Genomic DNA, 27051 nt, shown 5'->3' on the forward strand with positions numbered 1-27051 from the left:
CCCGAAAACATGGAATCATGCTGATCTAGTTTCAGAAACCTGGTGTAAATCACTTAACCAGTAGTTCTCAGTCATTGTTAATAAATAAACTTGTCCAGTGCTAAAGATGGGGAAAGTGGCTGACAGAGCTCTCTTGCTCAGACTGGTCCATATCTCTCTATAGTGTATAGTCTTGCCAAATACCTCTGGTAGTTCTCAGCACGTAGCAATGAGGACTTGTAAGTAAGGCATTCAGCTACAAATGTCACTTGTAAGTAAATGGTAAAGAAACCGTTTTAACCTTGTATATAATGTTTATAATATGCAATAATATATTTTAACTACTGTATGTGGGCATGTTTACTGCCACTATGTTTTTCTTATGTATTGGGGTTTAGGGTTTGACAGAGTCTTTCCTAGAGGATTAGATTTCTGCAATCTGCTAAGGAGTGTCTGGTGAGAAGCCGATAACTGCATCAGCAGTCATACACTCCACCTTTGCCCACCCAGTTTTTATACTGAAACACTGGAGCAAACTGTGCTAAGGGTTTTGGAGTGCTCTGGCATAATGAACCCACCTTAGGTGCCCAAGTCCCAGCTGTAAATATCTGGGTGCCCTATCCAGCTGTTACCAAATCCTAGAGGCATGCATATGTTTGCTGCCTAGTGTGCCTGAAGAAAGGTACAGGAGGGATGCTTTCCTGTTCTCTTGGTGAAGCAGGAGCTCTCAAAGTGGGCTTTTGTCAAGCCTGTGGAGGCAAAGATAGATGCTTTCTGAAGCAGCTTGCTCATTAAAGCATTCCTCTGGACTGTAAGAAACAGGACTTCAACCTCCTTTTAAAGGAAACTTGCCCTTGTATTTCCATGGAGTGATTCTGGTTTGATTCCTAGGACAGTAGGGTGAGGTATAAACTTGGTTTGATGTAAATATTTTATTGAAACTGGAACAATTTTACCAGTGGAGACTGAGCAGCACACAACTGAGGTGTGGAGATGGGTCTCACAAGGGCTGGATCTGAACCCTAGTTGAACTACAAGGTTATTCCATCAAATTCCACCTCTGTCTCAACAATTCTGTGTGAGAGGAAATTGAAGGCTAAAATCACACCAGGAAAGGGGTTAAAGACCTGACTGTCCCCTGTGCATCTAGACCCAGCATCTCTCTCTCTCTCCTTTCCAGCTCCTCTGGCTTATCAAAGAGAGCTCCTCACTCAGCATCCAGTCCCATTAGTTTCAGTGTTTTATTCTCCATGCACCATGTGTGGATCCTGTGTGACAGACAGAAATACGGGTCCTTTCCTACATGAAGCCTTTGGAGTTTGTTTTTTTTTTCCTTCTGAAATCTTTTTTCTGTATAGGCACAGAATCTTTGTTTTCATTAGGTGGTCAATGGTGTAAAAAAACACTGCCTGGTTCAACAGGCCTCGTTCTCTAGTGTTTTGAGCTGTGTGGGGCTATTTACATCCAAACAAAATAGTTGGAATAGCTGGCAGTCTAATTTAGTCATGTTTATGCATGAATTGTCCTGTAAGCTCTTGCACACTCTCTTAACTTCATTAGCAATAGCATGCCATTAAATTTGTATTTCAAATAGAATTGTTAGGTACCTGTGGAAGTTTCTGTATGACCAGAACCTATGAAAGGTCCAGATTATTAGCAACAGAGCCAGCAGAGCCAGAATCCACATACATCTACAAAGCAAGGTGTTGTCTTCCTCCCTCCCTTTTCTTTTGTCATGTGCTCTTTCTCCTCCTGATTCAGACTTGTGTAGTAATTCCATTATCTTTTTATAAATGCATGCTCCAATAAGGATGCTCTTGCTACCCTGCTTAAGAACAGACATTTTTGGAATACAGGAGACTTATGGTGGTTCAATTTGTTTTCTTACTGCTCGGGCTCAGATAAAAAGCCTATGCTGACTTAGCCCAGATACTTTTTTTTTTAAAAAAAAGTGGACAGTTATAGCAGGTGGCAATTGGAAGTGGAACAGCACACAGGACTGGTGAGCAGTGGTGTTGATTCTTGTATTTCTCTGTTGTTTTGACAGTGTTTGGGATCCTATGGATATTAGCTGGGATCTCTCAGCTGGTCACGATGTCTGGGCAGAAGCTGCATGTAAAGCATAGGAATAAATGTTTGCAGGAGTTGAGCCCTATTTCTGACCCCAACAAATCTGCCATCCAACCTTCTACTTAGAGGGTTGCTGGCCCAGATTAAGATGAACTGCACTAAAAAAAGGCAGTGAGAATTTGGGGTTCACATAGAAGGACAGAATTGTCCTGGCAGCACCAGCAATCAGGTTTATACAACATTCATGTCATACATGAGTGGAGATGAACTGGAATCTGTTGGATGCTGCAGCATCTTGTTCTGGGAAGCAAGGTTGGATCAGTGGGAACTGCAAAGCTTCAGGAAATATTTGTGCTTAAGGAGTTACCTTTCAGTTGCCATTTGAGGAGCTTTTGGTCAGGCAAGGAAAGGGAAGTCACTTTCAAAATTAACTGAAAGCTTGTTAAAATACATCTTAAAAGTGTGCAAATCCCTGTTATAAGAGAACTGATATTCCTGTCTTCAATTCCTCTGTACAGTCTTAATGAAAGCAGCAGAGTCGAGGAATGTGAGTATGATTTACTTTGATGGTAAGAGTACTTTAAAAGGACAACCAGAGCTAGTTATGAATGATTTCCCATAACTTTAATGTCTCTGCAAGGGTCTGAGGGCTTTATTTCTCCTCTCTACATACGTTGCAGGCACCTGTGTCATTACAAAAAGCACATCACCCTGCACCCTTTTGGTTGCAGTTACAGCATCAGCTGCTTGAGAACCACTGAACCTTGGATGCTGGTCATGTGAAGCTACAAGCTCCCAGCATTCATCTTTTAAGGACTTGTTGGCCAAAAACAGGCTACCAAAATGATAAGGAAGGGACAGAACAAATCATAGAAGCTTCTGAAGCGTTGGCCCTCCTTGTCCCCTGCTTGATTTAGAGGTCCTGAGGACTACAAAATGTTTGCATGTGTATTGTTTAAAATATACATGTTGCTTTTTTAAAATGAAAAATGATAATTACCACTGGATCTTCCAAATATTATGAGTTAAATGGGAGTAAGATTTAGCTACTGTTCAGCAGGGGACAGGAATATCTGCCTTGCTTTCTTTTGTCTCTTTGTGGCACTGCTGTGGTTGTTTATTTAAAAGAACAAACCTCTCATTTCCTTACTTTCTTTAAGACAGTTGTCTTGAATCCTACATAGTGCAGCCTGAAGGGTGTCATGCTGCTCAACTTATTTTCCTTATGAAGAATCAGAGCTGTGCAGTGTCTGTAGATGTTTTGTTTCAAAAGACTCGGAGAGAGATGAGCAAAAGGAGTCTTTTAAACTCTAATTTTGGTTCCTGCTACAGATTTGGCACTGTGTCCGTCCACTTAATGTTTTATTATGAAACCCCCAAATCTCAAATTTTAGTATCTTTCTACACAGTCAGGTGCTGATATCTCCAAAATAAAGTGCATCCTTGCAGTGAAGCTTTCTTGATGTTCAATGGTATCTCCATCAAAGCATTCTGGAGTATTTTTATCAATGAATGTAAACTACAAGGAAAAAAACTTTTTTTTTTTTTCCTGTGTGTCCTCTCTCATGAAGTTTTTGGTCAGTGGAATTCAGAGATCAAGTGTCTTTCTTGTATATTTTCCTCTTTCAGTCTATGGATTGTTTAAATGTTGTAAATTAATTCAAACAATTAGTAAAAACTAAACTTTCCAGCCATCAAAGATGCTGTATATTGATTGATACGGAACTGGAAAGGAATATCTTATGACTTTTAAAATATAAAGCTTATGAAATGTTTTATATGCTCTTCCATTTCCTATGAATTGAGACAAGATGCAAACAAGAATGTTTGTGCCAAAGTTTGTGACAAGCCGTCTTTCTGGCAAACAAGGAAACTTTATGTATAAATAGTGTGCTTTTATATTAAAAAAATAGCTTATGTAACAATAGTGTTGCAACTGGGAGAGGGGTTTGATAAACTGTAAATACAGTTATTTTATTTTTTGTACATTTTTAAGAAGGAAAAAATAAATATTCCTATGTATGAGATAATATTTCTGTTGCTGTGGTGTGTGTGTGTTAGTACATACTGGGGATTGAGTTCCTGTTTCTGAGCCCAGAAAACTTTCTGACAAGAAGAAAACAGAAATTCATTCTCCCTAGAAAAGAGGAGTCTTGAAAAGAAACCCAAACCAAAATATGGGTTCAGTGACTGGCCTGGTAAATGGCAGGGAGATCACTGGGTATTGTATATCTGGACTTCTGTAGGGCATGTGATGCTGTCTCCTATAGCATCCTGATAGAAACACTGTTGATGTATGGGATGAGTGACAGTGAAATGGACTGAAAACTGAATGGGTAAGGCCCAGAGGGTGGAATGCAGCAGTGCAAAGTCAAGCTGGAGTGATGTCTAGTGGTACACCCCAGGAGTCTATACTGAGTCCTGTCCTGTTCCACATCTTCATTAATAATCTGGATGAGGGAGCAGAGCATATCCTCAGAAAGATTTGTAGGGGGCACCAGACTGGGAGGAGTGAGCTGGTACACTAGAAAGTTGTGCTGCCATCCAGTGACCTCAACAGGCTGGGCCAACAGGAACCTCATAAAGTTCAATAAGGGGACAAGTGAAGTTCTGCACCTGGAGAGGAACAACCCCATGCACCAGTAGGTGTTGGGGACTGCCCGGCTGGAAAGCAAAGAGCAGCTCTGCAGAAAAGGACCTGAGTTCTTGGTGAAAACCAGGCTGAACATGAGCCACTAGTGAGCTCTTGCAGCAAAGAAGGCAAGAGGTATCCTGGGCCGTATTAGGCAAGGTATTGCCAGAAGGCTGATGGAGTTGATCCTTCCCTATTGAGGCCACATCTGGCGTATTATTATTTCTTAAGAGACATGGAGCTGCTGGAGAGAGTCCAGCAAAGGCCCAAAAGGACAATAAAGGACTGGAGCATCTTTCCTGTGAGGAAAGGCCAACAGAGCTGGGACTGGGCAGCCTCATGAAAAGAAGGCTACAGGGATCTATCCATGTATGTAAATACCCATAGGCAGGGTGTAAAGAAGATGGAGCCAGACTGTTTTCCCGTGGTGCCCAGTGACAGAACCAGAGGCAATGAGCACACAGTGATACACAGGAGGTTCTGTCTGACCATCAGGAAACACTTATTTTACTCTGAGGGTAACTGAGCATTGGCACAGGCTGCCCAGGGGGGGTTGTGGAGGTCTCAGTCTTGAGAGGTATTAAAAAACATCCAGACATGGTCCTGGGCAACTGATTCTAAGTGGCCCTGCTTGAGCACTGGAAGTTGGACCGGATGACATCCAGAGGTCCTTCCCAACCTCAACCACCCTGTGATTTTGTGATATGTTGGAGTGTCCTGGGAACCCATCTGGAAGTGCTGGCACTAACACCTTCATGAGTCCAGGGCACCTGGGATGAGATCCTCACTCACCTCTGTTCCTGCTGTGCCCTGTGTGCAGAACATCTCTCTTGCAGTAAGACACTTCCATCAACCATTTTATTGTCTGCCAGATGACTGACTTCAGACAAGAATCCAGGAGCTAAGTGAGGAATTGCTTGGAAATTAGAGCATTTGACTTGGCAAGGGAAGGCTGCTTAAGCAGTGGTGGAGCAGCTCTGTCTTGCCATGGGTTGGAGAAGTTCAGTGCTGATACCTTCCTGCCAAGAGCAAGGACCCAAGAGGGGCAATATGCCATGTGGGAGCCAGCCCCTGAGACACTTTCTGTGTCAGGCAGAAAACATCTGGACAATGAAGAACAGAGATTCACCTGAAGTGTATTGCCTGGCAAATTCAGCTGCAAGAGCCCAGCTTACTTCAGCCCATCCCAGTCAGAGAAAAGCTCTCATCTACCTGTGTCCATCTCCAAGAGCCTTTTTACAGCCTAGATGATTGCAACAAAAAGACTTTCCCTGTGTACTTGGCATTTTTTAAAGCAGTTTGTGGTACAGCAGGAGCACTGGGCACTAGTTTGCTCTGCAGCTTGGTGGGTATGCAGTCATGGTCATTAGCCAAGAGCTGAAGAGGTATTCCAGATGCAGTTGGAATACCCACAACCCACCACATGCTCTTTGCCCTGGTGATGGTCTCCAGCCCAGCCTGGGTTCCTTCACCAGCCTATCTGCAGCTGACACCTGAGCTACAGCAGAAACCAAAAGCCATAATGCTGTGTATATGTATGTATATAAATATATATATACATATATGTATATATATATATATAATGGTGGCTGTGGGACTGACTGCAGTTTGCTGGCACTGGTTGCCCCCATAGACAAGTTCACAGCTCCAGGTGCCACCCCTGCCACCACAGCTCTTCAGTCCAGCAGTTTTAGGGGAGTTTCCTGGGGACTTTCCCTGGACAAGCATTGTGGGCTGAGCCAGGACCAGCTCCCTTGGAACTCTTGAAATAATTGCTTTTCCTGAGCACTGCCTTTGATGTTCTCTAGGAACTCATTTTACTGAGTGGCTTTTAAAATGCAAACCTTTTAACAGTTGAGTGGTTGGAAGTGCTCTGCCTTCAAGGTGTGGAGGAGGGAGGCATGAAGGGGAAGGGTGCCAGCTGATGGGGAGGGACTGCTGCATCTGCTGTGTGCAGACCAGCACATTTCTGGCACAGCTGAACATGGGTCTTTAAGAAAAGCTGAAGCTCTCCTAGGAGAGGGGAACAAAACACCGATCCTCCAGGCCTTGACCAAATGTTTAGGGAGCTCAACAGGGCAATGAAGCCAGGATTTTTGCATCTTTCCAAGCTCTGAGCTCATTTTTTGCTGCTGAAAACAGTGACTGAGTCCAGAGTGGGCTCTTCTCTGAGTGACAAGGAGTGAGGGGGCTCAGGTCCTGTTCTCCCTGAGGCCTTGTAGGAGAGTTTCTGTCTGCCAGGGTCTTGAGAGCACCGTGGTGGCCATTGCCTGAAGCCAGGCTCCTTCACATCCCTGGCCTGGGACACAGTCCTCAAGCTTTGCACGGTGAAGTGCACTGGCCAAAGTAGGTGGTAAGTGGAGGATTTTAGCATCCTAATGCAAATAAACACATCTGTACACCCCATACACTTCCTTTTTAATGTCTTAATGCTAAATTGTATTATGGCCATCATGGGAAGGTGAGAGGACTGTGTATCCCAGGGACACCTGGATGATGGAACTGATGCTCCTCCCAGGCTCCAGCCTGTGTCAGGACCACATTGATGTGCAGTTCCACAAACAGGTTGGTTTTTTTTTAACCTTGAGAAGAAATAGGCAATAGTTCCTGTTACCTCCTAGAGGGATTTGAGCTATCTTTAGCACCCTGGTGCTAATCCCAACTCCAAAGTAAACCCAGGCAAATAGTTTGAAGAGTTTAAAGTACCCTGAACCTGGGGAAGGATTTACCTGTGGCAGGGAAACTTAGCCAGCTAAGCTGGCCTCTCCAGCCCCAAGAGGACCAGGGCTCTCAGCCCTGTGCTGTCCTTTCTTTGCTGTTAGAAACCCAGCTGCTCCAATGTGCCAGCACATTGCCCATCCAGGGCTTAAGCCCTGGCTAAGCCCTCCAAGTTGGCTTGTCTGGCTGCTGCCCCTTTGCCTGAAGGTTTTGAGGCTCTGATGTGAAGGGAGTAACAGAGCAGGGCACACCATAGCTAGCTGCAGCAGAATATTTATTAGTAGGAAAGAACATTTAGGGGATTTCAGTAGGAGATTTTGTTTGAACTGTTGGTATCCACCATACATTGGTTTTCATCAAGATTGTTCAAGGTTACATATTTATGTAAGAAAACAAAATAATTCATATTTAGGTGCAATCAGTAATTCCAGTATGAAAAAGCACCATGTCACAAAACAGTTTACAATACAAAAGTCTTCAAAATCTAACATTTAAAAACAATATTTGTTCAACAGTAATAACAATACAGTAAAAAAATCCTTAGTTCCCTTCAAACAATACTGCTTATATATTTTGGCACTGAAAATGAAACTATCACAAATGAGCCTTTTTAACCACACAATGCTGTTTTGTGAGTGTCTATATAACAAGGAAAAACATGCTTTTGTAGTCAGTCATTTTGCCAGCTGCAGTTTGAACTGATTTCTGCTTTAAAAAAAACCCTCAACAATAAAAATGAAAAATAAAAACCAAAAACCCCACCTCCTAAGCTGCAGCATGTCTTCTGTCCCAGGACATCATCTGGAGAAGCATCTCCCTCAGACTCGATTTCTTAAATAAGTCAGTCCTGCCTGAAAGGCTGGATCTGAGCCTCTCTTCCCTCTCTGAACCTCATAAGCAATGAAGACCCCCCAAATGGTCCCATCTTTTGGGGACTGACCCCAAGTTCTTGCTATATCGAAAACTCCAATAAGATTCGGACCCCAGACTTGCTGCTGAGGCTCTTCCTCAAAATCTTAGTTAATAAGTCACTAATCAGTCAATAAGTAACTTCCACAAATGGTCTTAAAATGTGAACCCATCATTTTTGTCCTGGCATAGCCAGCAGCTGCAAGGAAAACCATGTGCACAAGGGTGCTTGGCACTGGGGCCAGCGGGGTGCTGCAAGAGCACCCCTGGGTGGGTCTGCTCCTCAGGCCAGGACTGGCACCCAGCACTAGAGGGAGAAGCTTTAGTCTGAGAGAGGGAAGAGAGGATACGAGACTTTTCAGGAAGAATTAAATTTCCACTCAAAACTGACCCCTATTAAAATGAGACCACAGGGACTGTGCTCTGGGTGAAACAGCAGCCCCTGTGTGCAGCTACAGCGGCCCTTGAAAAAAGGCTGATTCTAGTGAACATGCAGTCCTTGGTGCTATCTCTAAAAGCTGAACAAGAACAACAACAAAAAAAGAATAATTTTAAATAGTTTTTACATCTTACATCAAAGATGCCACTATGAGAACACACTAGTATCACACATTAATTAGTACAGTTTTAAAAATGCAAACCAATGCTGGTAAGACTCCCATACATTCTGCATATCATATGTACAGAAGAGAACAGCTTCTCAAGAGGAGAGGACAGTCATAGAGAGATAGTATTTTTTTTCTTTTTTTTTCTTTTTTTTCTGAGCATGTTGCATAATACAAATGCATTATCAGCATAAGAAAACTTTACTCTGACACTAAAAATCCAAGAAAGATCCTAGCTGGAAGATAATAGCAGGGGGAACGGTGCACGTGCTGGGGTTGAGGAGGCACAAAACACATAAACAACCCTCTGCCAAATTCTCTGTCTCCTCTAATGGTTCCTCTGATCATCTACTTCCATTTTACCAGGTAGGTTTAACCTGTTGCTCTGTGGGCACATGCTCCAAGAGCATGCAACAGCACTGGGACAAATCCCTAGGGTTGCCCTTGGTCTTCCTGAGGCAGCTCACCTCTAGGTGTCATTTTCATGTGCTTTGCCTGGCTGAGAACTGGCTGGAGACCAGGAGTATCACTGAATTAATTTACAACAGAATAGGGGGAAAAATTAACACATCACAACAACTATAGGCAACTACACACAGGACACTAGAAATTCTAGACAGCCACAAGAACACTATGCAGATCAAATTAATTTAATTCATAGTTGTCACTCCTTTCTGAGTTGTAAAAGTCTTCCTTAGGATATGTAGATTTGCTTGCAAAGCATTCATCTAGAGAGGTAAATAATTTTGCCAAGACACAGGGTATGCTGAACTCTATGCTGCTGCAGTTAGTCTGTCCATAGTAGCTTATTTAAAGATAGTTTTGTTATCTGCTCTGTGCTGCAATGTGGAAAGAACCTGAGGGAACAGAGACAAGAAAGCTGTCCCTGTGGAATAATCAGGGACTTAATGGGAACTGGACACTTGTATCCATTCAATTTGTAAGTCTTTCCAGAACCAAAAATACCTGGCCAAATTTACTCAAACAAATATATAACTGTTTACTTTTGCATACACTGTATAATTCACTCAGGAATATTTAAAAATCCAAAGGTATCAATTACTTCTGTCAGGAGAGGTGAATATTGGCCACCTTGGGTTCAAAACTGACACAGGACTGAGTACATAAAAATACACTACAAGACTGTGCAGGTGAAATTGAAGTGAGCAAGTGGAAGAGATAAGCATATTGACTTGAGTTTCAATCTGCCTCCTTGTAGCAATTGTGCAGACAAAAATAATCCCTAACATAATTAAGCACTTTATGAGGCACAGTGAGCCCACCCTGCTAGCAATAACTCAGGCAGTTCTGCTCTTGGGTTAATTGGGACTTTTGCCAGCTTGGGAGCTAAACAAGTGGCAGGGCTGAATCTAAGAGGAGCCACAATGAATAAATAACTCACGAACACTACTAAAAAACAAATTATGAAATCAAATCAAACAATATATCAAAGAAATATGATCTTGTAGAGCATCACCTGATCTAGCTCAAAATGTCCCTGCTCACTGCAGAGGGTTTGGACTGGGTGACCTTTAAAGGTCCCTTCCAACCCAAACTGTCCCATGATTCTATGATTCTATGATTCATATGACTAAGACAGAGCACAATGTCTTCACTAAGCTTCCTTACATCCTCATAAGATTGAATCTCTGGTTTTGTTTCTTTTCTTTTTCTCCCAATTACTAATAAAAACTATTGGGTTGCCTCAGAAATGGGAATAAGCTAATGACAGGAAATAAAAAGGTGGTGGTACAGGGAACTGTGATTTCTCCCCCAAACAACCAGGTAGGAGCTGTTAATCTTCCCTCTGAGAGCAGCCAATTAACAGCCCAAACAAAGCTTAGAACTTAAGAGGATTTTCTCAGGTGGGTTTACTAATCACCTTCATTCCATTTGGTGGGGTAATGTGAGGCCAGCCCTGAATACGACTGAAACCCCTGTCCCTAGGGAGGAGAACCAGAGGTCAACCCCGTGACACGTGTTTCTGACAGATGGCAGGGTTTCTGCCTGACATGGTTGTGCCAAAATGATCTCTTGGTCCACAGCATCTGGGTGCTCCAGGCAGCATCTGGGCACCACATGCAGGATGGCAGGAAAATACTGCTCCAGCCTGGAAGAAAGGGACTCTCCAAGGAGTAAACCATGGGAGCTAAGAATGAGCTCTGGTCAGATTGACTTTGCAGTACATCAGCAAACAGATACATGATAATGAAAACCACATTGTTCCAGAGGTTCAGTGTGTTCTTGGCATGTCTAACACTACCATTACTTAATTATAGGAAATAAATAGTGTGGTTGGCAAGGTACATGCAGGAGGGCCAAAGGCTGGGAACTGAATCAGAAGCTGTTCCATCTAAGTGCATCAAGCCAGACTCCTCCAGATGTCAGGGGCTGGTGTTTGTTATCCATTCACAGAGAGAATAGGGATGGCAACCAGGAGCCTTGGAGACCTGGACAGCCTGAGCACCTGCCCTGGGTAGGTGAGAACATCTTTGGTATAATGTCAGGGCAAGAGGGGAAGATCGAAGACGTATCTCAGCTATACAGTAAGAGAATGCAACATGGCCACCATGTCCTTCAGGATCTGGGAAGCACTCAGCAGGCTCAAGAAGCTCAGATGACCACTTCTGCTCAGGACACAGACTCCTGAGACTCAGCACAGTGTGACATGGGGATGAAGCAGCCCTCAAACTGGGCTGTGAGCAAGGAGCTATTCTGGGCTGACTGCTGCAAATTCAAGCCCTGATAGAGAAGCAGTGATATCTCTTCCAGTTTTTCATCTCTCTAGTCTTCTCACACTGTTTGCTACAACCCAGGCTCTTTTTTTGCCTTGTTTATTGTGCATTAGTCAGCATTTTACACTATACCTTAATCCCAACTATACATGTTAAAACAACACATCACCTGTAGGAGTAATGGGGAAATCAAATCTGTACATTGCAAGAAGCCCCTCACATCTGGCCTTTCCAGCTGTTACTTATTAAGATATGGAGAGCATACCTGAAAAGCTTTAAGTCTTATGCTGTAACACTCCCCCCTCCTGAAATAGCTTCTCAATGTGGGTGATAGGAAAGTAACAGCAACAAAATCTAGGCTGTAATAAGGAGTGCAACCAGCTGAGACACCCATAATAGGCAGGGATGGTTTCTGCAACGGGATGAGGAAGTAGACTTTGCATCCAACTGATATTTCTACTGCTCTGAATTCCAGAGGCTTCTGCAGCCCCTCAATGATGATCTGTTGTCACTGTTTTCCATGCCAATTTACCAACCTTGCTGCTTTTTTCCTCTGTCTACTTAAAACATAGCCGCTTTTTTCATCTCCCCCAGGCTGCAAAATGGTCACTGGGCTTTGAGATTTGTATGGAGCTTTCCCTTCTTGTCTACCATGAGAGGGAAGAAAGGTCCTGCTGACAATGTTTTGCCCTCAGTTACACGTAAGAAATGCCACATGCTCTTCCTGGAAGCTCTTTGTTTGGATTTTAACCAGGGCACAGCAAGAAGCTCACTTACTTTTACTCAGGAAAGATCAGAGTTATTCTCCTGCAGCTGCATGTTCATGCAAAAGGTGTTTAAAAGTGTATTTTGTTGGTGCCTCTGACTGTGTACACAGCAGGCAGAGCTGCTCAGCTAGAAGGTGAAATTTCTGGTCTGTCCCTATCTCAGCACACCTCACACCAGGAGCCTGACACATCACTGCTTTGTATCTTAGCTGTCTGATGCACAGTCAATGGAAAACTCCACATGCATCTCCCAGCATTGCTCAACTGCCTGAGCTTGCCAAGTTTCTCTGCCTCTCTAAGGACAAGTTCTGCCCGCTATACCAAGGAAACCACCTCCTTCCACGGAAAGAGTCCTACGTGAGAGCCCAGGCAGCAAAACACAGAGCAAAGAGGGCATCCAAATGTTAGTGCAAAGAGCAGGTAAAATATTCATCTCCACTGGTCTTGCTCCAGTTAGCTGAAGCCTATTTCCTGTATCCAAGGGCCATCTCACCACAGGAAACCTAGGAAGCACCATGAGAGAGACAAAAGGAGGTGCTGGTGTGAGTGGGTGTTGGGGAGAGGTCTTGGCCAGCCCTCCTCTCTGCTTGTTTTGCTTGATGCTCCCAAGGCTTGAAAAGGAAACTCTTTTGAAGGATGCCTTCTTTATCCTGACAGTGTTATATTGCTATCATGTTGCATCTTCACCACTGTTGCTAAAAAAAAAAAAAAAAAAAAAAAGAGAATTTTATAACAAGGGAGACAGCTGAGCTGAGCTCAGGACATTTGTTTTGAGGCAGGGGATTCCCTCCCCATGGCCACGTGTCCCCAGGGACCTGCCACTTGTCACTGTGTTCCCCACTTCACATGCACAGTGGGACATAAGGCCCTGGCCATGCTCTCACCCAGCTTAGGCTGGGGATTAGGGCTCAGCATCAAGTTACTGCAGTTCACCAACTTTCCATGAGTCAGCTGAGCTGAGGCTTCTGCCCATGGGTGTGCTTCCAGCACACAGCAAATGAGACTTAGCTTGGTCTGCAGTGAAAGAAAATTAAGCTAAGCTGCCTTATTGCATGTTTGCCTTCAGTGAAGAGAGCACATGCAGAAAAGCCCAGGAGCTCAGCCCCTAGGGCAGCTATTACACTATGGGGACTTGGAGACTCATGAACACTTTGTGTGCCAGTGTGCAATACTGCAATACTTCTGCTACAGACGTTACTTCTGGCTCATCGTTCTTAGCAGCAGTGTCTAGAAAATGTGGAGGTCATGCTATAAAACAGAGAACAACAAAGGACAAAATGCTCCAACAAGGTAAAAATCTTACAAGCTCCTGATAACAGCAAGAGGACCAGCACAGCTCCATGTACCTTAGGAACAGCCACTGCTGTGAACTCAAAGGGCTTCACATAATGTTGAAACATAAACCTCATAAACCATTTGTTCTCACAAAACCACATGCATGCTGGTTTTACAAGGGCTGTGTTCCCATTTCCCTTCCCAAAGCACCCTTAAACCAAAGACAGGCTGCTGCAGATGGAACAAGCCATAGTCCTCACTTCACATCTTCTGGCCCAGAGCTGGGCAAGCTGACTGACATCTTCCATGGGTTCAGCCTGCAAGCAGGATGTACACATGAATTCACTTGGACAGCATATGAGTGAGGGCCACCTCTTTCACATGCAACTAATAGTGGAGATGTTTCTACAAATTTGAGAGGTGATGTGCAATAGGTGAGAGAGGTGATGGCTACCTGCCATCCTCCTGTATGGAAATGTTGCTAATGGATCACACTTTCATGTCTAATTTCCTGTGCTATTTTATACAGGAAAAATATACAGCCATTTTGTCTTCAGATGGCTTATGAAGGCAGCTACAACTGCACATGTGAATGGCAAGAAAGCAGAAAATTCCAATCCGAGGCACAGCACACCCCTCCTGTCCTGCTGATCCAAGGTCTGCAGATGCTTCAATCACAACTCCAGCTATGGATCACTTTTAAAGCACATGCAGAAGCAGAGAAAGAAAGGGACAGTTAATAATTTAAAACAATACCAAACACCAGTGGTAGTCAGGTAGAAGAATAACCTCAGTTCACTCTCTAAATGTTTATACTATAGTCTTATCTCCAGCTACGTCCTCTGCAGCTGTAGGCTAATTCTTATTCTTCCAGATTTTGTCAACTGTGGAAAGAATTACATCTCTGCTGGCCTGGGGTCATATCACACGTTGTGTTTTCAAACACGTGTTTTACAGCATTCACATGTAAAGCAAGCCTGGTCCTAAAATTACTGAGCAAAAACAAACAGAAAGATTAGGTTTTGGGACAGAAATATCTTACAAAACTAAAAAGAGATGGAATGCAGTTGCCCAAACAAAAGACAATGGTTTAAAGGTTTCAGTCACATGCAACTGTTTTCACAGAAAGAAGATGGAACTGCACAGGTTACCCAGGTTCACCCTCAGTAGATGGCAGCTTCTTAGGCCCAGGCTGCTTTGGGTCAGGATGCCTGCACCCAAGCCAAGATTCCTCTGGCATCACCCAGCCTTGCCCCACAGGTGATGGTGGTGATGGAGCAACAGTGGGATGGGGTGGGGTGGTTCCTGACAGAGGGGGTGTTGATCATTTTGTGTCCACTGAGCTTCCTGCAGCCTGGAGTCTGGCCAGGCTGGTCCTGCTGATAAAAGCCCTCAAAGCACCCAGGAGGGAACCTGGCTTTGAATATACATGAACTGATGATGGATATGGGAGAGAGGGCCGGAACCTCTGCAGGTAAAGCAGAAAATTACCTTGAAGAAATCAGGTGCAGGCTGTCCTTTGAAGGGTTTGATTTGTGCACAGAATATCTAATGAAATTTAGGGAGAAAGAGCTAAGACAGAACATTTCTATCAGCTGGAAGAATCAGTGCAAAATTTAACAGGGATGCTTGTAACAGCTAAAAGCAGTAAGGATTGAAATCTCTTGGTGACTCCGAATGGGCCTTTTTTGCTTTCTCACTCCAACCCTCCACCATTCCCCCCTCAGTATTTTGATTAAGAAAATGGGAATATATCATTGGCTGTATTTCTGTGATTTTTTGTTTGAGACAAAGGTGTGTCTTCATAACTGAGTGTAATTAGCTACTCATAATCATTTTAGTACAACTGATTAGCTATTCAATTTTCAATTTACTTTTATTTTATTTTAATATGCTCTGCACTTGGAAAATTAAGTCTGAGATTTTTTTGGTCTCAGCTATTGTACATGCTAGGTAGTATTCAACAAAAAATTATTAGTATTTGGCTACTTTTTTCATGACTTCTAATTAGTATTTAGCTAATCATCATCTGTAAAGCAGACTAAGTTGACTTGGTTTATTTTAAATTAAGGCTACTGGGGATTAGCATCTACAAGGTCACTTGACAAAACGCCAACCTTGCCTGTCAGACAAAGGTTACTCTAACAAGCTCACCAATTCCCAAGGCCCTGCACTGCCTACATGGCCACCTTTCCAACGGGATCACAGAGCAGACTTTAGCTAATGACAGATTAATGCCAATTTAGTCAGCATAATGCCTCCTGTCACTAAAGCTTTTCCATTGCAGCAGCGCTTGTGAAGTCCCTAAGAAACCCCACGGATGTGTACTGGCTTTGCATACAGCAACTCTGAGCAAAGGATAAAGTCTTGCAGCAGTAAAATTTCAGAACTCCTGCACCTAGGAGAAAAGATAAACATTCAACATTTCTCTCAAGAGCTGATCTTTTTTTGTTTTAATTTTCATATATATATAAATATACCATAAAGCGTACCATTTCCTCAGTTCAGTACAGATTTTTTTTTAACTTTACTAAAATAAATGAAATATAAATGCTACAATTTTATGTTTAAAACAAGTTTTGATGACAGCCTTCCCCTAAGGGGCAGTCCCGGAAACTCCATTAGCTACATGGAGAGAGACAAAAACACCCCCAAAACTTCATGCTACCCAAGAGCATTCAGATCAGCAGATGTGCCTCGGCTGGAGCTGCATGTCCACGAGTTCATCATGTGAATGCCCACTCTCCTTAGTAGAAACTCCTTCATTACTAACCTGAAAATTTCACATTCAACGTGTATCTCCCTTCTTATATTCAATGCCAAGACCCAGTTTTCCGTATCTGTGTCTGTCCTTGCTGATCCCAAACGGCAAGAGGTATAGTCAGTTGTGGATTTGGGGATCAGGATTGCAAGTTGCTGAATTTTCAGATAAAGCCATGTGAAATCAAACACTGTAAACCTAGGAAAAACTGTCCATCTCTTTTTTTTCCCCTTCTCCTTTGTGACCTGGAAAATGTTCATAGCATCGAAACAATGAGGTGTAGGAGCAGGGGTGCAGACAATACACCTCACGACTGTTTTGCAATTTTCTACTTCTTCCCAGTCCTGTCTTTGACCTTAACTGGTGCCTTCTGGACAGGAGGGGAGGTTGCAGGTGAATCCTTCCCATCACAACCCCTTTGGTTCAACCTATGCTACACTTTCAGGTACTGCAGGTGAATACTTAGCTACTAAAGCAGCAGTCTAAAAATCTGTTAGTGTGTCTTGCTGCTAAGGGTTTTGTTATTTATTTCCTCCTTCTCAACCCTGCTTTCCAAAATAGACACGTTAAAACAAAAACAAAACAAAACAAAACAAAATCTTTAAAACAATGATAACACCACAATATCTGTTTATAACAGTACTGCCTGTGCTCTGGACAAATTGTTAAGAGCAATTCAGCATTCTTATATTAATCCACAACAAAAGAAGCTATAAGATGCCACAAAAGAAGGCATAATTGGCCATACAGAGGCAACACTACCATGAATGTTGTTTGGCAAGGAAAAAACAAAAAGCAGATACATAATTCATCCAAAGAACGGGTTCAGAACTGCCCGGCGCTGCTGGGATCACACTGCAGGAGCCGGACTATGGATGGGTCGCTCTTGGCGCCTCGGATGAACTCTTCAAGAGAGAGCTTTCCTAGAAAAGAAACACGTTTGCTTAGCACATGTGGTGGGTTGCAGCATACCTGGCAAGCCTCAGGAAAAGCATGGTGGAAGGAAGCTGGGGAAGCCCAAGGAAAATCCCTGAGAAAGCAACCCTGCAAGGCAAAGCCCTGCCCATCTGCACCCTGCTGGCTGTGAATGCTTGGGTGGATACAGGAGAAGTGGTGGGCTTGAGGGGGTCACCCCATGTGGGTAGGACACCCCCATCTACCCAACACCCAACCCACCCTGGCACCTGGAAGGTGCCTACCATCACGGTTGGTGTCCATCTGGCGGAAGATCTTCTCTGTCCTCTTCTCTGGTGTCGATTCATCTTCTGGCATCTTCATTACAGAAGAAACCATCTTATAGATTGCCTGTGAGATATGACAGGAGCAAAGAGCTCGTAAGAAACACATTATCTTAATGCAGGGATACGATTATCTTGTGGTTACAAAAAAAAAAAAAGGCAGAAAATAGACCAAGGCCATTTACTGTGACCTGCTGTCTGGATACTGAAGGTAGTCAGGTGGCACCAGTGCAGGCAGCTGCCCTCTTCAGTGGGACAGTCATTTATAAAATATTGTTTCCTTATTTAGTCATGGTCAAACACGATCTGGGTTTGGATCGAGGTTACATTTTTCCTTATGAAAACAGTCACCAGATGAATTTATCACTTGTACAGCCTGTTAAGTACTGGCAGCTCCTTTGGTAAGACACTGAGGTCCTGCACTGTGAGGTGACTCTGTGCTTTGGCCACCCAGGCTCCATCCTCCCCACTCTCATCCCCTCACACTGCCTTCCCTTGCCCCCCATCTCATTTCTTTCCCCCTCTGGTCAGCACCCTGCTCATGGGGAGAGGAGAGCAGTGACTCCCTCACTGCATTTCCCATGTCTCACTGACAATGAAGATTTGACCAGGGTGGTCGAGTCCTGGGGACTGGTGCTGATACACAGCCAAAAAAATCCATTCACAATTGGTTCCACAGAAAGCAGATGTTGTGGTCCCACAGGGCACTGATGCCACTCACAGCTATTCTATGCACAGAGAAATCCATTAGTTACAAAGGGTATTAGCTGCCGCTAAAGGAGAGGCAATGTTAATTTAAACAAGGACGAGTAGCTGTCTCTGAACTAGTTATCCAAATGTTGCCTGCACATGTGAGCATGCAGTACCAGTACACAAGAGTTTTGTATGTCAGATATCTCCACGGTGCTGCTCAGCTGGCAGAGCAGCAGCAGACAGATGGCTGTGGGATGGTGGCTTTGGGGGAGCCTCTCGGCTGTTTGGAGAGGCAGCACATCCAGTCCCAGCTCAAGGCAGCGTTGCCCTGGTGTAACCAGCTCCCTCTGCTTCCTCCCAAAACTCATTGCCCTCTTCCTGATGGTTGCTGCACTTAGCAGTCATTTTGCCCTCCAGCCATGGCCTGCAGATGCAGAGCAATTTCTTCCACATATTCAAACTCCTGTTCCTCCCCGAACACGTCTGCAGTGGTCAGTCAGCAACTGAATGCAGATTTGGTTGTTTGCAGCTATTTGTTCTCTGCTTCCCCCTGCTCTGGGAGTGGGGTCCTTGGTGCAGGACCAAGATTGCTCACTGGATCTCTCCCCTCCCTTTTTCCCATTCGAGGAGGCACTCTGCCCAGCCTGCTCCCATCATCTGGCCCAGGGTGCCCAAGGGACAGGTCCATCACAGCACAGAGTGACCTGCTGGAGGATGCCACTAAGCAGCACAGACATTTTACACTCCGAGTAGGCAACACCCTCTTCATCATCCATCTTGCTGGCTTCTCCTCTGTCAGCAGCTCACCTTTCACATCTTCTGCACATTAAATAACTTAGAATCACATTCTGAGAAAGGCATTTGTCTGTTTAATTAATTATCCATCTCTTATGCTCTGCACAGTCAAACATCTGCTCCCTCAGTTGTATCACTGATGCTGTGGCTGCAGATTTCCTGATCTGCCCTCAGGTAAGTCTGTACCACTGGCTATGAGCCTGAGCAGGGGAAGAGAGGAGAATATTTCAGTATTAACAGTGGCTGGCTGAATGGAAAAGTGGTGGACACCTTTTTAATCCCCATCATTATGGTTCGCACTACAGGAATGCACAAAGGCTCCCAAAAGAGCAGAGCCTCAGTACAGGAAGGGATGCTGTACACACAGCCATGGTAATCTGATAACCAGAACAGAAGAAAGGATGAAAATGCAAGCACATGACTATAGGGATGAAGGATCTGGGGAAAGAAGGGAGTAGGGGAAGAAAAAAAAAAGAGAGAGGGTGGACAGGAAGAATTTACACCTTCCTCATCCTCATCAGCATGCAAAACTCACAGGGGTCAGAGCAGAGATGAGGACTATAAATCTGCCAGTGTTTAAGCATCTTAAGATGCCTGGCTTTTGTCTGGGGTAGGAAGAGAGGTGGAGGGGTCACCCCCTCACTCTGGGTGAGAGGATGGCAAAGCAGAGAATCTGTATTGAAAGTGTGGGAGGAATGCCCTGGATTGGGAATGCAGGCATGTTTACTCTGATCAAAGTAACTATAGTAAGAATATGCAGATTTTTAGGACAAAAAAAAGCACTTCAAGATGACTTCATCCTCCAGGGTCCTTTTCACAGAGGCGTGTGAAGGGAATAACAGATGAGATATTCTAGGAAAGCCAGATGGGAATAACATAGTAAGCGTTCCTTTCATGCTGAAAATGGTTACTCTGGGCAAATTCTTATGTCCTTACTCAGAAGTTCAGTGGGAAGTTTTCCCAAAGTATAAGCAAGCTAAAGCTGATTAAGAATCTTGAGGCATGCCCCATATTAATTCAGTGCAGCTACACCGAGCTTTTTATTGTGTGTTTGAAAGAGCAAACTCTCAGAGGAAGATGGTTTCATGTGATAATTACATGGAGCTGGACTGCACTAAGCCTGGGCTGTAACCTGGGACTGAAAGGCTGCAGGGGCTCCACTCCACACAGAGTACAGCTCCTTGGCATCACAGCACTTGTGCTGAAAGGCACAGGTGGCATTCAGCAGGAGAAGGTTTGGAGGTGGTTACCTATCAGCAGCCACCTGAGTCAGGGCAGCCTTTGCAGGGGGACTTCAGTCGGGAGGGATCCTTAAAGTTCCCTGGTGCCCCTGAATGTCACCAAGAAATTGTGTCTCATCACTGGAGTTAGCACAGGATGTAGCTTCATCTGAACTGGCTGGTTCCCTGCAGAGCTCTCCCCTTTGGTTTTCTACTTTTGTGTGGATGTGCAGCAATGGGTGATTTATGGCAAATCTCATCCCTTTATCCATTTTCACAGGTTTTGCTTCCAGCTGCTGGCTGCCACTGCTGCACTTGGGCCAGAAGCAGTGTGGGGGGCTGAACTTCCATGCTGTACTTGGCAAAGTGTTTAAGAGCTCCTTATAGTGATGGCAGCAATGACAGAATAAATTTTGAGGCAATTTTTTCTATTCTCTTGAAATAAATTTTGACAGCTAAAAATCTCATGAAGTGAGTAATAGGACTGGAAAAATTGCTTTCCTCTCAATCCCATGGGTATTTTTGACAGTCTTTACTGAGAGCTATATCAGCTTCTGCTTCTTCCCATATCAGCTTCTGTTTCCTCCTGGCTTACAAATGAGCTAGCCATCCATCCAGTGAGACACAAGTGCTGTATTTGTATTAAACTGGAGGTGTTATTGCCATCTCTTGCCTCAGTATTCTTAGGATGCCTCATGACAAGGTTTCCATCTTCTATTTGAACTCGTACTTGGAGAAACTCTCACCAAATATGTCCCGTTTCAGCAAGGGGAACAAACACATCTTTTAGCTGGTTCTCAGCTGTTTTTGAGTTGGTTTGGTTATTTAGATTATAGGTAAACATACAGGAGACATGGAAAGCATTTCTACAGCAGAAGAAGCTGAGGAGATCTGCAGTGAGGTCTGCCAAGAGGGCAGGCTATGAAGCATTTTCCTGCAGTACTTTGCAGATGTGCTGTGCCTGGTAGGTGCAGCAGTATCCTGTGGACCTTCTTTCATTAGACTCTGCAATCTTCAGCCCACCACTAAAGTCCATCAGGTTATGTGAGCCACAGCTCCATGTGGATGGCTCATGTGTGTCTCTAAGCAAGGTTTTTTTGAGACTTGTCCAGGGCAAGCTCATGGGCAGGAGTAATGAGTCTGCGATAGGCTGTGCATACGTGGTTATCCTAAATGGAGCTGAAAGGACTGAAAGTGCCTCCTCCTTTAGCCCATTGTTTTGCAGAGAAAACAAGAGTCAAAAATCTGTAGTGGCCCATTCATGGTCATCTTCTTGGCAGCTGGACAGCCACTGGGGCTCCTGTGGGATGTGAGACATCTTAACCTGTAACTCTGTTGTTCCAGTGTTGCTGCTGCTACCACTGTTACCACAAACACCTTCCTGCAATGCTGAGCAAGAACCCAGTGCCTGCATTGCCTGCAGCAGGGTTAGATTAGACCAGAGCATGAGCAAAGAAATGCAAATAAACATCAGCATAACAGCAAAAATCACTACCCGGATGGGACCTTCAAAGCACAAATTAAAACGGACTGAAAAAGAAGAAAAGCATTCCTTGCCCGTGTTATTTCAGATACAGTAATTCCACTGTAATAGAGGCAGTATTTTTCTGTGAAACTAAGAGGTTTTTTTCGATTGATGGTGTTTCTTTTAGCCCTTATTTTGATGTTTTGATGTACTGTCTCTTGCAAAAATCCCCATGAAAACGTAACAAATCCTGCTATATCAATATGCAAATATATGCTGGATAAGGGACTTGTAATAGGTTCCTCTGAGACATATATCAGAGATATAACAGAGTTCTGTTTTTCACTATCAGAAAGATTGTGACAGCTGAGGGCCCCCAGGAAGACATTTGATACAGAATCCTGTCTTTCCATATTAAAAATTAATCATCTTTTGTAAATGAAAGTGATAGTTGTTAGCTGTTTTTTTATGAGTTTAGTCACTCTGCATCAGAGGATCCTCTCAATGAAGCAAAAAAATGTGCTCATATACTTCAGATTCACACATCAGCTGAACACTCCTCCAGAGACTGGGAGGAGCTAAGGGTGACCAGTGCAGTGCAGGGACATCACCACTACCATAAAAATGGAAAGAAGAGGGTGAGATAGACAAGGATATTGCCTCATGGGATGTTCCATTATAGGAAAGGCAGCTTTCCTGACTGTAAAACCACTGATGGTCCATGGTGCAGTAATGACTGTTGCCCAGGCTTATTAGACTGCTTCTGTCCATAATCAATTTGGATTTTAATCAATTAATGATAATCATTTTTTATCAACTGATAAAATGTCACCCTAGGCTGATCCCTAAGCTGCAGTTTCATTTGATGACAGCATCATAGTTGTAAAAGAAAATCCTATGATTTGGTACCAACAGGATTGTGAAGAGGAGGCAGAGCACTTCAGCCTCTAATCATGCTGGTGAGCAGATGTGGGGTAACTGGAAAAAGCTGCTGGTTTTGCTGGTCCTTCACTTGGCTCTCTAGAAAGACCTTTTTTTTTTATTATCAAATTTGACATGAACACAGTTGTAGCATTGTTCTCCAGTTTGTAAATCTCCTGGTCTGGGGAGCTTGTGCTGTCACTCAGCACGGATGCCTTCCTAGGCCATTAGAAAGCAGGAAGGGGCCCTACGGTCCCTGGGACCTCTCCTCCTCCTCCTCAGGAGCAACCACTTGCTTGTGTTTGGCTCCTCATGTTTGCTTTGTACTGTGTTAGCTCATTTGGGGTTGTCTTTGTTTTCTCATGAGGAGAAATACAGCTAGGAAAACAATAATTGATAGCCTGTTTACCCTACCCAGCAGAGAGGAAGATTTGTAAAGACCAGAGTATCTTCTAACGCAAATATTCCATGGGGTTTGTCATGGCAAAGAGACAGAGAGGTCTCTGTGTCCAAATGCAGTCCTGCTCTTTAACTCAGACACCGGAGAGCAAAACAGGATAAGTGAAAGATGACACAACAACCCTCCATTTGCAGCTGAGCTTGGCATTTGGTCTTGCTGAAGCAGTAAAAGTGCTGGTGCTACTCTGAAGAGCCTCAGTAGAAGGATGAGGGCACCACACCCTAGGCTGACTCCCTACATGCAGTTTACCACCACAGCCTGTAATTTGTGTGCATTCCTTTCCCTTGATTTCCAGTGCAAATATAAATCTGAATAATACAGTACATAGTTTAGCATTTAAAATTTTCCAGGGAAAGAAGGATCTTGATAGCAGGCTTTTTTTTTTTTTTTTTTTTTTTTTTTTTTTTTTTTTTTTAAAACAGTGATGCATTATTCAGGCTCGAGCTGTGCAACTATAACACCATATCAAAAATGTTTTTAAGCTTTTCAGTAGAGTGATGCACCTCAAGGGTAAAAACATGTTAGAGAAAGCCAAGGTGAGGTGGGAAACCTCCTACTAGCACTGCAAGAAAATGCATCCAAAGAAACTGTGTATAGAATCATCACTGTCTACTCAGATAAGGTTTATCTATACTTACAATTTAATACGAAGACAGCTAGTATGGTTTGAAGTACACAGACCTTGCTGGAATTAGGCAGACAGACATCTTTTAAAACATATGAGCTGGTTCACTGTAACAACATGATTTCAAAGCAGATTTTTTTATCATTGTGGATGGAGCCTGTCTTCTTTAAAAGGACACTACTTGGTTTATCTAAGATACCTGCTTGGTCCAACAGTGATTAATTCCTTTGCAGTGATTCCCCAGGGGACAGAATCCCATTTATCAGGTTAGTTGCCATGCTCCTGCCCAATAAAGAAGTTCTCTCCCCAGAGGAGAACTTCCCATGCAGTGTGTTGCTCAGGAAAAATGGATGTCAAATGCTGTAGCTTGAATTGTGACATGGTCTTTGCAAAACACAGTAACAACTAAGATGCAAGCAGTTACACAGGCAACCAAGAACATAAACCCCTAAAAATGCTTCCAGAATTTTAAATTCAGTGTTTTATTGGACCATTGCTTAATAATCTCCTCGGAAGGAAGGAGGCCACGCGGTGCCTCTGAGCAGCACGTACCTGCACGATTTCCAGCATCTCTGACTTACTGATGTAGCCGTTCCCATCAAGGTCGTACATGCTGAATGCCCACTTCAGCTTTTGCTCCAGTTTACCTCTTGACGTTACACTCAAGGCTATGATGAATTCTCTGAAATCTATTGTTCCATCTCCATTGGCGTCAAAAGTGCGGAACACGTGTTCCGCGAACTTAGAAGCGTCCCCATAAGGGAAAAAGTTCCCATATATTTTTTTAAACTCCTCCATTGATAAATGTCCACTTGGACAGTCTCTCAAGAAGCCTTTGTACCACTCCTGGATCTCGTGTTCTGTAAAGTCTGTACTTTCTAGCAAATCTTGCATGACTTCAGGGCGTAGTTTGCTGTTTTGCTTTCCCATATTGGTTTCAAAATATTAACTGCAGAGGAAAATCAAACACATACAAATTATTATTATTATTACTGCTACTACCACTACCACAACTATTACTACTACTACTTAATAACTATTTGATTGGAGGCTTTAGAAGAACAGTGCACTGTATTCTGTGTTTTCTGATGATAGCTTACCCTTGGCAATCATTTGAAACTTCGGGCAGCGTGCACTACTAAAAGTATACGCTCAAAAAATCAACAAGCCTAATCTATATATTGATTACATTGGATTTTCACAGTCTGGAGAACTGTAACTGAGTTGAATTTATTGCTATCCTACTTTTCCTTCGAATCATAAGGTAAGAAATGGATGTTGCAAGGTGTAGCTGAGCCTCAGCTGTGTGCTGCAGCACCCTCTCCATCTCAGATCTCTCAAGGCCAGACCTGGGTAAGATACATTATTTGTACCCCTGATGGAAACCAGCTTGTTACAAGGGGCTGCATTCACTCAGCCTTGCTTCAAAACAGGATCAAGGTGCATCTCCAGTGTACAATGAAACCAGGGGCTTCAAAGCCCTTCTAGATCTACTTTTATAGCCAGAATCAAACACAGCAACCCAGAATCTGTTTCTCTTGTTTAGCATGGACAAGTTCACATTTTAGTTAAAAATGCAGCATCACCCCACCCCAACTATTCCTGTGGTTTTAAATTGTTCTTGTAACCAGAAATTGGATCTATTACTAAATAATAATAATAATCTGGGTGGTTACAGCTCTTTGAAAAAATATCTTAAAAAAATTTTTTTAAAAGGAGGAAAGAAAGGTACCCAGACATCAAAATTTGAAGTTCATTTCCCTTAAATTAACCATTAAGAAATATTAATGGGTACAGGTTCTGTTAAATCACTTTGATTATATTTTATTTAAGGTGAGTTGCTACATAACACATTGTGTAGCAGATTTACTAACGACTGATGCCCTTGGGGCTTTAAGTTTTGGAGCCTGAATGTGCTGGCTCCAAAAGGCAACAGCATCAGTTTTACTGGAAACTTAGCATTATGCCTGGATTGTGGGGAGCTATTCTCTATTGACAGAATCCTCCCTGACAATCTGTCACATGAATGATGGACATAACTAAAAGGTGATGTACAGATAACTGAAGTAGGATTGCAGAATAATTTATACAAGACTCCCACAGTGTTGTCAGAATGGAGCTTCTGGGCCACAGAGATGGAGTTCTGAATGATGGATGTCTGAAGTGGATAATGAGAATTCAATAAAATGTCCTTTCCAGACCAAGGTAATATTTTAAAAAATGAGGACTAATAGAATATCATTACATGTCAGAAGCAGCTAGTGAGAAATGTACCACCATTTAAAGCTAATCTCCTTTTCCATTTAGCATTGGGAAAAAGGAATTGAGGTTCCCCTGGGTTGGTGCTGATTGTTTCCTGTAGCTCCCTTTCTTCACAAGGTTAATTTGAACTCCATAAGGTAGCTAGAGGAATGACCCTTTAATCTCCTGTGTTCTTGAACCAGAATGACAACAAAGTTGGGTTTTTTTTCAAAGGTAAAATGGTGGAATCCATCCTAGATCTATCTCCACAAAATGGCTGTCTGGTAACTAGATGTCTAATCTAAACTCATACATTGCATACAGAGTCAATGGAGAATAGGTTCTCCTGTTCTCAGAGATAAAGTTGAAAGGGGTGAGGAGTCCTACCTAATGGGATCTTCTCCATCTCCTGTCCATTTCAAGGGCCTGTGGGACTATCTTGATCCAAAAAATATTTGTTTTTCCTCCCAATTGTCTCCAAAACACTTGGAAAGAGGAAGATACCATCTCAAAGGTTATTTTAACTGTTGCCTTTCTTTCTTTCATCCTCACCAAAACCTACAGTACAGTTTTTAAGTCATCCAAGTTTGTAATACCCTGAAATTACCAAAAAAGTTCCTGTTTTATTGGCCTGCTCCTATGGCTGCTGGGGCAGCTGGAGGTTGTGTTGCCTTCAGTGGGTGTTGGAAGGGGTCCATAATACACAGGCTGGGAATTAATCAAGTGAAAGGATTACATTAGGGCAGCCAGACAGCTTTATGTCAGGCAAGACAACACGAGAGGGATGGAAAAGGCAGTGGATAAGTGAAGTGACCAGGCTTAGTTTAGGGCAGCACTGGTTTAATAAAAAATAAACCAGTAAAATCCCCAGAGTGGGTAGCAGCTACACAGGCCCAGGGTCAGCAGCTCTTCTGCAGCCCCAGGAGCTGCACACTTCTCAGA

The 27051-nt window shown here is 43.4% G+C and overlaps 1 protein-coding gene across 4 annotated transcripts in view; it reads right to left on the reverse strand.

The window, feature by feature from the left end:
• Nucleotides 1-7656: 7656 nt before the first annotated feature.
• The window catches only part of NCALD (neurocalcin delta), a 55010-nt gene continuing 35615 nt past the window's right edge, over nucleotides 7657-27051 (reverse strand). For 2 of the 4 annotated variants that reach the window (XM_030444423.1, XM_030444425.1), the window contains exons 2-4: nucleotides 24421-24817; nucleotides 17651-17756; nucleotides 7657-17374 (exon numbers count right to left, since the gene is read on the reverse strand). In XM_030444423.1, the coding sequence (XP_030300283.1) occupies nucleotides 17277-17374; nucleotides 17651-17756; nucleotides 24421-24798 (582 nt within the window). In that variant the 5' untranslated portion in view covers nucleotides 24799-24817 and the 3' untranslated portion in view covers nucleotides 7657-17276. Of the gene's footprint in view, nucleotides 17375-17650; nucleotides 17757-24420; nucleotides 24818-26716; nucleotides 26792-27051 lie in introns of those variants that run through there. The other 2 variants (XM_008502670.2, XM_030444424.1) reach the window with 2 other exon arrangements.

This window comes from Calypte anna, chromosome 2 (genome assembly GCF_003957555.1).
Source record: "Calypte anna isolate BGI_N300 chromosome 2, bCalAnn1_v1.p, whole genome shotgun sequence".
NCBI classification, from domain to species: domain Eukaryota; kingdom Metazoa; phylum Chordata; class Aves; order Apodiformes; family Trochilidae; genus Calypte; species Calypte anna.